Genomic DNA, 14,376 nt, shown 5'->3' on the forward strand with positions numbered 1-14,376 from the left:
TTTGACCCCTACAAGCATCATTCCCACAACACTTCTTCTTAAAACAACGAACCACAGGTAGAACTGTGATACCAACCGATTCACAAGCAGAAAAAAACAAAAAAACAAACTAGCAACCACAATAAGTCCAAGTTTTTTGGGGACCTCATCCCTCAGATCGGCAGTCTGCAGCCTCCTCACTCTCTGCAGACCTGGACAAAATCAGACTGGGCAAACAAATGGAACACGTCTTTCAATCCTGATAAATCTCACACTCTTACGATGTCTCTCTGAAAAGACCGACTGGACAACCCTCCCATCCACTTTCTGAATAATCCTCTCCAAGAAGTTCTGTCACTCAAGCTTTTGGGTCTCACTATTTGCCATGATCTTTCCTGGGAAAACCACATTTCAAATCTGGCCTCCAAAGCCAGTCGCCGACTGGGCATCCTCCGTCGTGCGAAGTCCTTCCTTGGCACACCTGAGCTCCTCACCACATACAAGGCTTTCATCCGCAGCTCAATGGAATACTGCTCTCCCCTCTGGGCTGGTGCTCCTGCCTCACACCTAGCTCGTCTTCACGCTGTTGAAACCAAAGCGTTCAGAATCATTGGAATCTCCCGCGATGAAGCTAACTCCAAGGGCCTTTCACTCAGGCAGGTTGGTGGTCTTTCCGTCTTCTACTGACTCCTCTCTGGCCTTGCCCCCCCCAGCTCTCTCTCTGGGCTCTGTCCCCCAAATATTCCTACAGGTCGCACAAGATCTGCCTGCAACCCTCTTATGGTTAAACTGCCAAAATCAAGGCTTTCTGCTCACCTTCACTCCTTCATTCCTCTTTTCTCCCACCTCTGGAACAAACTCCCTCACTCTCTTCAATCCCACTCCACCCTCCAGGTCTTTAAAACAGCTGTTCACCACCATCTCTTATCCTCCCCCATCCAAAACCTTGATCTTTTCTACCCCCACTAATTTCGGTCCCCTTGTGTCTTATACCTCTCCCCCTTCCCCCCCCCCCCCTTCCCACACCTCCTCCCCCCAAGCCCTCTCCCTCCCACACCTCTCCCTGCTCTCAAATGTTGTGGTTGTGTGCTTCCCCTTCTCTCCCCATCTTGTCTTCCCATCTTGTCTTCCGCTCCCTCGTTTTGTATATTTTGTTTGTCTGGTTGATTTGTTTGTGAAATAAATGTTAGCTCTTTCACGAGCCTCGATTCAGTATACAAAAAAAAAAAAAAAAAAGTTCAAAATGACTTTTGTTTACAATTTGCACAACTCAAATTAGCTTGGTAATTTAAGATTGTAAAATGTAATGAACATGCCATAAGAATACATTGCAGGCCTCAAAAATCCTAGGTGTCGTGGGCACAAGGCGGGAGGGAAGACGTGAAACGAATCTTACGGGGGTCTTTTTGGTGCATTGGGGTCCTTCTTCTTCCGAGACTTCTCGCCTTTAGGGGGCAAGTAACCTTTCATCTCTCGATCATAGCGGACCTTGTCGGCCTTGGCCATTTCTTCAAACCTTGCCTTCTCTTTCGCCGACATGGTCTGCAAAGGAACACAAAATGGAGAATTTTCAACCCAATGATTCATGTCTGATATGTTCAACTCAAAAGACTTAATCACACTCATCGTTCAATCAAAAGTAGCTGGAAGGGAAGGGTGGTGCGAAAGAGGTAGGATGTGGGAGATTGGCATGGTGGGGTTGCACCTCCTTTACAAATCAATTAGTTATGTGAAAAGTGCTACATCTCTTGATGCACTTCAGCCACAAGGAGCCTGGTCGGTCAGCAAGTTACACATCTGTGGGTACAATTACTAGGTTCTCCAAGATCAGTGCAGCCTCATCCAAGGTTTATAACGCCAGTGGGGTTGACTCAGCCTGTCATCCTTCCGAGGTCGGCAAATTGAGTACCAGTTCACTGGTAATTGTCCCCCGTCGCACCGCGGAGCGAAAGGGGAACTATGGTTTTCCCCTCCGTCCGTGCGTGCCGGCGGGCGTACGTGCGTAAGCGAAGGACCGAATTCTAATTTGGTGTGTGGGTGCAACCCACGTCAAAATACAAGATGGCCACCGCCATGTATGTCTGAACGTTGTGAGCGGAATATCTTGAAAAATAAGCGAAGTACCAACTTCTAATCCGGTGTGTGGGTGTATCGAGGTACAAGGAAGAACGCTATTGAAAATTGGGTCGCCACGTCAAAATCCAAGATGGCCGCCGCCATGTAAGTCTGAACCTTGTGAGCGAAATATCTTGGAAAATAAACGAACTGCTAGCTTCTAATCTGGTGTGTGGGTGTATCTACGCATAAGGGAGAACGCTATTGAAAATTGGGTCGCCAAGTCAAACCCTAAGATGGCCGCCTTGCGTCTTCCACTTTGTCAACTCATCACTTCACCGACGGGGGACCTAGGCGTAACGCTTGTTCCCTGTGTGTTGCAAGAGGCGACTAACAGGGTTTGCGGCAGGAAGGGCATCCGGCCATAAAACATTGCTTCAAAAAGGGGACCATATATATATAAAAAATAACCACCTTTAGAGGCCATTTTTCCCCGCAAAGCGGTAATTGTCCCCCGTGGTGCCTGAAAAAGGCCAACCCCTGCTCTGTGGGGATAAATGGCCTCTAAAGGTGGTTGGTTATACTAAACATAATTTGAGAAGAGTCTGGAGGTTTGTTTAACTTCATGTACTCCGAAACAGATGGACAGAATGAGTTGAACACTAAACTAAATGTACTCGGTGTACACGGAAAGGTGGAATTGTGGAATTGTGGAATCGAACAACAAACGTCACTTTAACCCCAATTTGACCCTGCTTAGTGTTGGTTTAAAAGTACGGTACTGTATTGCCAAAAAAAGAAAGGGTTAAATACTACGGAACTTAATAAGCCAACAGCTATAAACAGGATTCACATCACAGCACTTTCTCTATGCTGCGGTAGCATGTACAGTATATTCATTAAAGAGGGATTATTACCTCCACCACCAAAGGTGTATGAATGTTGTTTCTTTCATCCCTGTTTGTTTGTGAGCAGGATATCTCAAAACGTTATGGACTAATTCAGAAGAAACTTGGTGGACAGATTGGGTGTGTGACAAGGACTAATTTATTGGATTTTGGTGAAGATGTGGATCCGGATACTATAAAAAAAAATTAAGTGATTCTTCACCATCGAGATGGGGCCAAAAACGATGTATAACACAATATTTCAAAAAGCTGTGGACGGATTATGACAAAACGAGGTGGATGAGTTGGGTGGGTGACAAGAACAAGCCGATTGGTTTGTAAAGAAAAATTACTAATGATTTTTTTGTGGATTGGATTTGTTTTTTATTCAACCGAATGGCCCGTGCCATCCCTACTAAATAGGAAGTATACCGACTTCCTGATAAGGGATGTTTCTTATGCCTGTGCACCAGGAAGTAAGTGTTCTAAGTGTGGACTACCAGGCATCCTGGAATGTGAACTAAAGAGAAGGCACACATTAATGTTCAACAAAAACTGTCATCGCCTGAGATTGCATTACAAACACTGGATTCACAACTCCCACGCACTTGCACGTACTAGCGAGTACAACATTGAGACATCATTCTGCCCACATTTAATCAATTTATCAGTAGGCTAAGGTACAATCATCGGGCACAAACTACGGAACCAATGCACACAATTCATGCCTTCGACTCGTCTCAATTCTCCCACCTCAATTTCTTCTGAAACACTAATTGGACAAACGGAGGCAGCGGGTTACTGACACAGGAAAAACAAACACACAAACTTGCCTTCCACCGCTCTGAACACTTCTTCGAGAAGTCAGCGAAGTTCACTGAAGAACTCGGATTCTTCTTCTTGTGCTCCTCACGACAAGTCTGAACGAAGTACGCGTACGAAGACATCTTGCCTTTTGGCTTATAAGGATCCTTACCACCCATGGCTGTAGAGAATCAAAAAAAAAGACAGACTGTGTTTATACAAGCAGTGTATTTGTACTATATGCACTTATTTGCAGATTTTCCTTATAACGAATAATTAACATTATGGTTTCACAAGTTTGATAACTTAATCGTTGTCATCCTTCTGTTAATTGATGCAAGTTTCAAAAACCCTTATAAAGCCAAAAAAAGGTATTACTGGTCGTGACCACTCCACCCCAAATTGGTTTGCAAATAAAGTCCGTGTTTATCTCACAAAATTGATATCGGCACACAGCGGAACCGTCTGTTGGCTATTGGTAGGTGGTATATTTAACGGGTCCATAGCTAAAAATAAATAAAGCCCATTAGTAACAGATAAAATTGTGTATTGCTCAAGTTCAACTGAATGATACTCGCTGATTATAATCTTTGCGTTTCTTCCTTCTCCTTAAAGGAAAAAAAAAAAGACAGGGGGTAACTGCCCTTTCTGAGACACCTGATAACCAAACACCGAACGGAATGAAAGGAAAGGTACTGCAGTATCTTTAGCCTTTTTCATCTACAAATTAATCTATAAATTAATCCTCCCTTTTGAGTTAAGATCAGAGGTTAAAACAGGGTTTCAGTTCATAAAAGTAGATTCATTTTATCAATAAAACATCACTGATATTTCATCTGCAAAGTGCCCGTCAACATTCAATGAAAAAAAAAAGAAAGCAAATCTGTCTCATCACTTAGTCACATCTGACTCGCATACAATAAAATAAATACAGGACGATCCACAAGCAAGTCCCTATTTTAAATATACATGTTGTTATTAGTTGTACTTAAAATAGTTTACATGTTGTTATTTATACCCCTTGAGTGAAGTGCAAAGCAGGGTAATGCATTTGGCTCACTGTCTGTCTGTCTGCAGACATCGGTGTATGATTGAAGACTTAATTTCGCTCTTCCACGAGCCTCGACTATGCATATAAACGTATATACAGGGTGTCCCATAAGTCTGGAACCATCCCACATGTCTGGAACCATCCCACAAGTCTGAAACCATCCCACAAGTCTGGAACCATCCCACAAGTCTGGAACCATCCCACAAGTCTGGAACCATCCCACAAGTCTGGAACCATCCCACAAGTCTGGAACCATCCCACAAGTCTGGAACCATCCCACAAGTCTGGAACCATCCCACAAGTCTGAAACCATCCCACAAGTCTGAAACCATAGGGCAAAATTATGAAAACGGCTTGTAGTCACAGAATGGGTTCATGTTTTTTTTTTTTTAGCCCTTACACGAGCCTCGATCGTGAATACAAAAAATATATATATACTAGCAAAGGTACCCGGCGTTACCCGGGTTCCAAATATGTAGAAAGTAAATGACTTGACTTATAGCAAGTAGTTATGTAGTTAATGTTGTATGTAATTATATGTACATAACATAGGAACTTGCTATAGTGAGGCGGCATAGCTAAAAAATCGTTCATTTTTGTGATAGAAGCGCCAGATTTTCTACATTTATAGCTTAATATATGTTGAATGAATCTGGATATTGGGGCATTGCAGATTGGTATTCTGATGACAGTGGCAGCCATTTTCCAAATTTTCCAAAATGGCTGCCAGCGGTTATAATAATAATAATAATTCATTTATTTTGTATAGCGCTTTTCATGAAGCCCAAAGGCGCTTTGACAGAGTGCAAAACATAATGCATAACAAAACATGAAAACAACAATTGCAAAAAGACAAGAATCAATAGGGAAATATTTAAAGCAAAAGGAGGGAGAAGGAGAAGTGATAGTCAGGGGTTAAATGCTGTGGGTTGAATGTTGAATGCAGTGCTGAACAGGTGGGTCTTTAGTGATGTTTTGAATGTGGTGAGTGAGGAGGAGTCTCTGATGGTGTGAGGTAGTGAGTTCCAGAGGGTGGGAGCAGCGATGGAGAAGGCCCTATCCCCCCAGGATCTGAATTTGGTCCAGATGGGGGGGGGGGGGGGGGGGTCAGGAGGTTGGTACCAGCAGAGCGGAGGTTGCGGGTGGGAGTGTGTCTGGAGAGGAGGTCAGCCAGGTAGGATGGGGCCAGGTTATGGAGGGCTTTGTAGGTCAAGAGGAGGATTTTGTACTGGATTCTCTGGGAGATGGGGAGCCAGTGAAGCTTGTAAAGGACGGGGGTGATGTGGTCACGGGTCCGGGAATGGGTGAGTAGACGGGCAGCGGAGTTCTGAATGTATTGGAGTTTATTGGTGATTGTTGAGGGTGAACCATAGAGGAGGCTATTGCAGTAGTCCAGACGGGAGGTGATGAAGGCGTGGATGAGGGTTTCTGCAGCCGTGGAGGAGAGGGATGAGCGGAGACGGGCGATGTTTTTCAGGTGAAAGAAGGCTGTCTTTGTGATCTGTTTAGTGTATTTGTCGAAGGAGAGGGTTTGGTCAAAGATGACGCCAAGATTCCGGATGAGAGGGGAGGTGGATACTGGGATACCGTCGATGTTGAGGGCAACGTTATGGGTGGATTTGGTGAGCGTTTTTGGGCCAATGATGATTATTTCAGATTTATCACAGTTAAGTTTGAGGAAGTTGATTTGAAGCCAGGATTTTATTTCAGAGATGCAGTTTGTCAGGATAGAGTGGGTGTAGGTGGAGATGGACTTGGTGGAGATGAAAAGCTGGATGTCATCGGCGAAGCAGTGGAATTGGAGACCATGACGGCGGATTAAGTGACCGAGGGGGGATAGGTAAAAGATGAAGAGGAGGGGGCCAAGAACTGAACCTTGGGGGACACCTTGGGGGAGGGGAGCAGTGGGGGATTTGCAGTTATTGATGGAGATGAACGCGTCTGTCAGAGAGGTATGATTTAATCCAAGAGAGGGCAGTGCCGGTAACGTTAAAGGTGGATTCAAGTCGGGTGAGGAGGATGGTGTGATCGATGGTGTCAAAGGCAGCGCTGAGGTCGAGGAGGACGAGAATGTTGAGGTTGCCAGCGTCAGAGGAGAGGAGAAGGTCGTTGGTGATTTTGAGGAGAGCAGTTTCAGTACTGTGGTTGGAGCGGAATCTGGATTGGAATGTTTCATACAGGTTATTGGCAGAGAGGTGATGTTTGAGTTGAGCGGCTACAGCGCGTTCCAAAACGTTTGACAGAAAGGGTAGGTTGGAGATGGGTCTGAAGTTATTTAGGGTGTCAGGGTTTAGACCAGGTTTTTTTAGAATGGGGGTAACAGCAGCAATTTTGAGGGATGGTGGGACGATGCCTGTAGACAGGGAGGAATTTATTGTTGCAATGATAAGTGGAGAGAGAGTAGGGAGGGAGGCCTTGACAAAGCTGGAGGGGATGGGGTCAAGAGTGCAGGTGGCAGTTTTCATTCCTATGAGGAGTTCAGAGAGGTCAGTAGGGGAGACCGGGGAGAATTGAGACAGGGGAAGGCAGGATAAGGGGAGGCAGGTGGTTGGAGGGGGAGCGGGTGCGGCGGTGGTCAAGCTGTTGTGGATGTTGTCAATTTTGCATTGGAAGAAAGAAAGGAAGGAGATGCAGTTGTCTACTGTGAATGACTGGGTGGTGGTGTCCAGGGGGCGGAGGAGTTTGTTTATTGTCGAGAAGAGTGCTTTTGGGTTTCCGGAGCCAGAGTGGATAATTTGAGAGTAGTAGGCAGGGCGGGCGTGGGAGAGGGCATCTTTGTAGTGTTGTAGGTGGTCTTTGTAGGCTTGGGAGTGAACTGTGAGACCTGTTTTATTGCGGAGTCTTTCAAGTTGGCGAGCACGAGTTTTCATCAGGCGGAGTTCAGGGGTAAACCAGGGAGCAGAATGGGTGAAAGAAACTGTTTTGGTTTTCACAGGCGCAAGCTGGTCAAGGCAGGAGGAGAGAGTGTGGTTGTAGTAGTCAGTGAGGTCGGAAGGGGTGTGGAGGTCAATGAAGGGAGAAGTGGACATTTTTTCAGAGAGGGTGGATGAGAATGAGGTAGGTGAAAGAGCGTTTAGCTTACGGAAGTTGATAGTGCGATAATGTCTTGGTGTTGGGATGTTGATGGTCATAGTGATGGCTAAGTGGTCAGAGAGGGTGAGGTCAGAGCCAGAGAGATGGTGCAAAATTAATCCAATGGAGCAGACAAGGTCCAAAATGTGACCACGGATATGCGTAGGAAAGTTGACATGTTGAGTGAGGTTAAAGCAGGTGAGTAAATCAGTGAAGGCAGTGGTTATTGTGGAGTCAGTGGAGTCCATGTGGATATTGAAATCACCAAGGAGGAGGATTGAGGGGGAGAGGGAACATAGCTGGGTCAGAAAGTAGGAGAAGTCAGACAGGAACCCCCGTTGATTGAACCCGTTCTACCCCCGCTAATTCACCCCAGATCCACCTTGTTTGAAATTCCAACTTCTTTCCTGTAAGTCCTGGCAGGGTCCATATGTTTTATACCTCTCCCACTGCCCCCTTCCCACGCCCCCCCCCCCCCAAAGCCCTCGCCCTCTCTCAGATCTCTCGATGTCTCCATGTCTCTCGGTCCCTGCTCTCAAATGTTGTGTTTGTGTCCTTCCCCCTCTCTCCCCATCTTGTCTACCGCTCCCTATGTTATATGTTTTATGTGTCGGTTTGTCTTTCTGTGTGATTAATGTTCGCTCTTTCACGAGCCTCGAACTTGTATACAACAGGAATAATGGGTGTGGTTTGGGAGGGCGGTAGACGACAGCCATGACTGAGTTATCCCTTCCGGTCACAGTTATCGACGACGGTTACTGGAATAGAACACTTTGGTCACCCCCAAGCTGCTGTTACCATGTTTTCAGAACCACAAATATAATTTAAAGACCAGTTAAAGTGAAAAAAAATGTATTCCAATGTAGGACAATATTAAATTAAAGAAATCTAACAACATGGTGTGATATAGTGGATTACACTGTAGCTGTATTACCAAAGGCCATTTAACAATGTTCAGTGAACATACTAACAATTACACTGTAACAGTTTGAACATCCAACAATCGCAATACTGCGGTCAACTCCTTGACCTGCAAAGGCAGGGAGTTGAAAGAGTGAGATACCTGTGCCATGGAAGGACTCCTTTGAGGTAGTTGAGCTAGGATTATGGTCAATATTATCAACCGCAGCAGTTGTGAAGACGCCACCACGCATCTTAGGAGGGCAGACCACCTGATCCTTGTGGTACTGCTGTATGACACTTTCTCCTAGCTGGGCTGACAGACGAAGCACACGGTCATATGCGATACTGACACCGAGATGTGAAAGCCGTTCCACAACTTCCCTCTTCCTGGTTTGGGCATGGACCATCAGGCCTATATACATTGGAACAGGTGTTTCCTGAGTGGCATTGTGTCTGACGTTGACAGATGTGGATCCTTCAAGCCGCCTGTGCTTCACGCTGCTAAACTTAAGCAGTTGTGCGATGGTTAAGGCTGCTGACTTTGCTGGATATGCACTCTGGTCTCTGATGCTTGGACCTTCAAGGACCATATTTACCAGTGCCAGGAGTAGCTTCGGCACAGAATCTCTTTGGCAGCCTTCATGGAATCCAGTGAAGGGTTTCAGCTCAAACATGTGGCGACGTACAATGTTTGCAGCACGGCCCAAGTACACAGCATCACTGTCACTGTCCCATTCACATGCCTTAGTCAGGGCTGCACCAATGTCATCAGAGAATGCAAGGAGAACATCCTGCCCCTGGGGCTGAGCTTGCAGGTCTGGGATCTGAGCCAAAAGTCTTTCCTTCAATCTTGTGGTGTTTACTTTAGATTCAAGCATAATGCCAAGCTGCTCCATCCTTGACCTGTACAGATCAGCCAGATCAGCCAGCTTGAAAACTGGTGCAGTGCTGTCATCAAAACGTGATTCTTCAATGTACATGACAACTTCAGCAAAAGCGATTCCTGATAGCATTTTTTCCTCATCGGTTCCCTGCTTTTCTTGAGTTTTGTGTTTTCTGACACGGTTGTAGAGGCCCACCAAGCACTTATTGTGATATTTGGATTCAAGCACAATCATATCTCCTGCACTTAGTCGAGCCAGCAGTTCTGTGTCCTGTAAGAGCTCTGCACATGTCCGAACTTGCTTGTCCAGATGGAACGTTGCTGCCTCATGAAGACCATCTGTGCCAGCTGGCTTGCAACAGAAAAAACAGAGTGCTTCCTTTGCTGGGTTCTCAGTGCTAGAACGTCCCCTTCTCTGTTTACTTGGGACTGCAATGGTGTCATCGTCACCTGTACTGCTAGACTTTTTCAGAGCTCTCTTCTCGGCCCGTTGAACTTCGTTCTTGTTGAAGGCCAGCCTGCATGATTGATGCCACTGAGCTTTGTTGTCAACAAGAGCAGCTTCAAGCCCATTTCCTTCATCTAGTATCTCTATCTGTATATCTCCGGGTAGTTCATTCAGTCTCAGGAGACTTTCAGCTAAAGACGTGTATGCACTCCCAGCATCCTTCCTCTTCATCAGTGTTGGATCAGTCAGCTTCTCTTTCCGGTCTTCTTGGCAGATGACACACAGTGCCCAGTTTATCTTGTTTGCAGGCTGATTTGGAAGATGTCGAGGGTGTTGGACACCCTGTGTCTTTTAGCAGAAACCTTTTTGACATAGTCAATTAGTTGCCACCATCTTGATTATTATGTGATCTGCAATAATACAAGCACCACAGATTCAGAAATTGTCAGAAAGAACATTTTGTTTTTTAATCCTAATATAATAAGCACTAGAACAAGTAGTTCTTTCTATATTTTACTAGTATGATATTAATACTCTTTCTAGTTTCTAGTACCACTACTACTACTACTATTACTACGCCAAATGTAGTTAACTTTAAAGCATGATTTAGCTAGCCAGCCTAGCTTGGCTTACTTTAGCTAGCTAGAAAGCTAATTTAGCTAGCTAGAAAGCTAAAATCGCTCACCTGATTCACTTCTTTATACACCGGGCCAGATGTATAACACTTTACCTATGGTGTTCAACATGTGTAACGATTATATTATATAATAGTTATTGCAGTTCAAATAAAATGTTTAACATGCCTTGATGGACAGTCGACTGCACTGGTTGTGGCATGACGCATGTGCTGGCTGGCCTGCTAGCGGTGGGTGGGGGTGGCTGTGGAGGGTAGCTTCGCAGAAAATGTGTGTGTGACTGTGTGTGTCTAATTGTATTTTTCTAATTTAATGTGTATTTAAATGTATTTATATATTTTTTAAATCGTTTATGAATGAAATGGCTGCTATGGCCACCAGGGAGCGAGTTTCTGATGCCCCAATATCCATATTTGTTCTAAATATATTTGTCGAGACATCTGCCGAATTTGGTGCTTCTATCACAAAAATGAACGATTGTGGATATATATTGAGCTATGCCACCCCACTACTATAAGTTAAGTCATTTAAGTTAAAAAAGAGTGAGTGAGTTGGTGATTTAGGTCCAAGTTCAATCCATTTAAGGACTATATCTCAGAACGGACCACATTCGGTGGCGTCACAAATTTTTGCCACTGCTGGGATTGGAACGCGGATCGTCTGTGTGGCAAGCAAGCACATGATCCACTGGGCCACCAGCGCTGCCTAGGTAAAATATTAACAGACATGTATTTTAGTCAGCAAGAGCTCTGGGGTAGACAACATTTCTTGTTCTGCCGTTTGGTGCTCTGATGAAAAGATGTGTGCTTGCCCCAACACGTGAGCATGCAACGTAGAGTTGACCATGAGAGGAACATGGACTTGTCAGTTCAACTCCAGCAACCTTGAGAGACTGTCCCTCAGACTTGTTGATGGTCATAGCAAATGATAGTCTCACTGGAAACTGAAGGCGCTTGAACTGAAATGGCATATCTGTTGGGATGATGGGAATCCATGGAATAAAAACATCCTCTCCCTTGGCACAACCAGTCATAATGGTGGATTCGATCACATGGGGCATAAGAGTTTTGACAGCGAGTTCTGTACCGTTAGAGTTTTGGTGCATCCAAATTTCGTAGCGACATAATGGGGGCTCCCACTTTCAGTTGCAGATTGTGAGGTGGAACACCAGTGAGCTGAAGAGAGTTTAGAAACTCTGTTGGATAGTTGACAGCATCGTCAAGATCAACTACAGTGTCAACTGACTTGTACCATGTGGATTGGTCTGGTAGCTGTTGAATGATGGTGGCATTAATATCCTGCACAATGTCATTTTTGGGAGCAAGGATGGCACGTTCACAAAGCCACTCATTGTTTTTATAATTCTGTGAGAGGCTAGGATAAACCTTTAATAGCATTTCTTCAGATGTGTTGATGATTGTTCCATAATTTGGGGGTATTGTGACACCTTCGCTCCCACCTTTTGTTCATATGTGTGTTGTACCGCCCACCAAACAGTGATGACTCTAGTGCTGTTAGCTAGATTCAAAATCCCGTCTCGGAACCGTCTCGATAAATTTTCAATTTTCATAACGGGATCTCGGTTCGGCTCGGTTCCTGACAAATACATTTTAAAAAATAATAATTAAAAAAAGGCTTCAGAAATAATGGAATTTCATTACAATATATAAACAACAATGAAAAAAATTCATTTCTGATGTTGAGTACTTAAATTCCGACTTAGCTTCCATTTACCGGGATGAAATAAAATACACCGCCTACATGCAGATGATCGGCCATCGCTAACGCTAAGCGTTCAATATAGCGTGCTCACCGACCTGACGCACGTCCCACTACCCAACTTATCAGGCCTAAAGTGGAGATAAGATAACCAAAATACTTTCACATTCAAACCATCAAACCCCCCCCCCCCCCCCCCCCCCCACGGCCCGAGTCCTTATCTTCACAATTGTTATCGCCATGCTGTCTTATCATATTCGTTATCTTAAACGCCAAGATAGAAACAAATTAACTAAAAAAGCCATTGAAAAGTTTGAATGTGAACTCATTCTGGAATCTTTAAGTTAATTCGTACAAAACGAACATTAAACTCATTTTTTCAGTCTAACACGATGGATAATGACAACATAAAGCAGAGCGAAAAGCGATGTCAGGAAATAGTGTACTTTATATATTACGTTTTAGCGGTTGCCGAAGACGATAAGAAGAGGCAATTTCGTTAGGTACAAAAGGTTGTTTATTGTACAGGTATCTCCAGCAACTGCTAGCGAAAACGGAAGTCGTAACGGCTTATAGAAAACCAAGAACCCTCTTCGGAGGGCGTGGCTCCAACAGCCGCGCGTGAGTCATGACGACACAACCAAACGTCCGGGTGCGTGGGTTCGACCAAACATTCGTAATGGTAACCGTCACATGCAGATAAGTTAACCGCGACAAGTGAATAAGTTAACCGCGACATGTGAATAAGTTAACCACTACAACGTGTACAATCCGAAATGCATTATAGGCTTATAAATATGACTTAAGAAGTGCATTGTTTGTTGACAAGGGGAAAATCCTGGAACAGTGAGTTCACATTATCTATCATCGTTTGTGTCAGTTCAGCTGCACTTGCGAAAAATGATGCTTGTGCAGAAGCAGAGTAATGAAAGCAAGGCTCAATAAATGCCTCTATTATGGAAAATATCTGCAAGAAGTTGGAATTTTAACCGGGATTTTTTTACCGAGAAATTGCGTCAGTCAATTTATCTCGGGACCGTCCCGAGACCGTCTCGAAAGCCGAAACCGCCGGGATTTCGTCCCGGTCTCGGATCGGTTGACAGCCCTAGATGACTCCATCTACATCTCGCTGTCTGATAATATGGACCAACTTCTATCTACCCATCCCAACTCTCTCTTCCTCATATGTGGTGATTTCAATTGTCACCATGCCAGGTGGCTGGGTGTGGGTACCTCTCTCACCAGCCATGGCTCTTCAGCAAAGGACTTCTGTGACTCACTGGGACTGACACAATCTGTCAATTTCCCGACCCGGATCTCAGTCAACGGAGCATCTTCTCTTCTGGACTTGGTTATGACAAACTTCCCTGAAAATGTCTGCATGTGCTTGTTAAAGTGGACATCTCTCTGACCATTCTCAGAGAGCCTCCTCAGCGTCGACGAGTCTGGCATTTCACTCAGGCCAACTGGCACTGTCTTCAAGCAGCCATCAATCATCTGGACTGGTCTCCCATCTCTACCGCCTCTGACATCAACTCATCCTGGGAATTCTTCCAAAGTAAATTGCTCTCTCATGCACAGATTTATCCTATCTCGTCTTCAGTTGTCATACCCTTCCTCCCGTCCATGGTACACGGAATCTTGTGGTGAGGCTATTGCCCAGAAATAACTTGCTTTCGTCTCCTGGAAAGCAAATCCAACGGAAGGAAATCTCATTTCCTTTCACAAAGCCCGAAACAAGTGTGTCCACCCTCAGGAGAGCCAGGAAACAATATCTCTCCGTTCTCAGGACAGAACTCTCTTATCTGTCTCCCTCTTCCAAATCCTGGTGGCGTCTGGTCAAATCTGTTTCTGGTGTTTGTTCCCCCTCCATCCCCTCCCTCACCTCAAACGGCCACACGGCTGACTCCGCACGTGATAAAGCTTAATGCCTCAACTCT

At 44.9% G+C, this 14,376-nt stretch overlaps 1 protein-coding gene across 4 annotated transcripts in view; it reads right to left on the minus strand.

Annotated features, from left to right (window-relative positions):
* Positions 1–1,375: 1,375 nt before the first annotated feature.
* LOC137416257 (high mobility group protein B2) overlaps positions 1,376–14,376 on the minus strand; it is a gene marked incomplete at its 3' end in the record, with an annotated part of 39,409 nt that continues 26,408 nt past the window's right edge. For 3 of the 4 annotated variants that reach the window (XM_078766168.1, XM_078766169.1, XM_078766167.1), the window contains 2 exon segments: positions 1,376–1,521; positions 3,755–3,906. In XM_078766168.1, the coding sequence (XP_078622294.1) occupies positions 1,376–1,521; positions 3,755–3,904 (296 nt within the window). 4 annotated transcript variants of the gene reach the window in all.

Source organism: Myxine glutinosa, chromosome 12 (assembly GCF_964187855.1).
Source record: "Myxine glutinosa chromosome 12, kmMyxGlut1.1, whole genome shotgun sequence".
NCBI classification, from domain to species: domain Eukaryota; kingdom Metazoa; phylum Chordata; class Myxini; order Myxiniformes; family Myxinidae; genus Myxine; species Myxine glutinosa.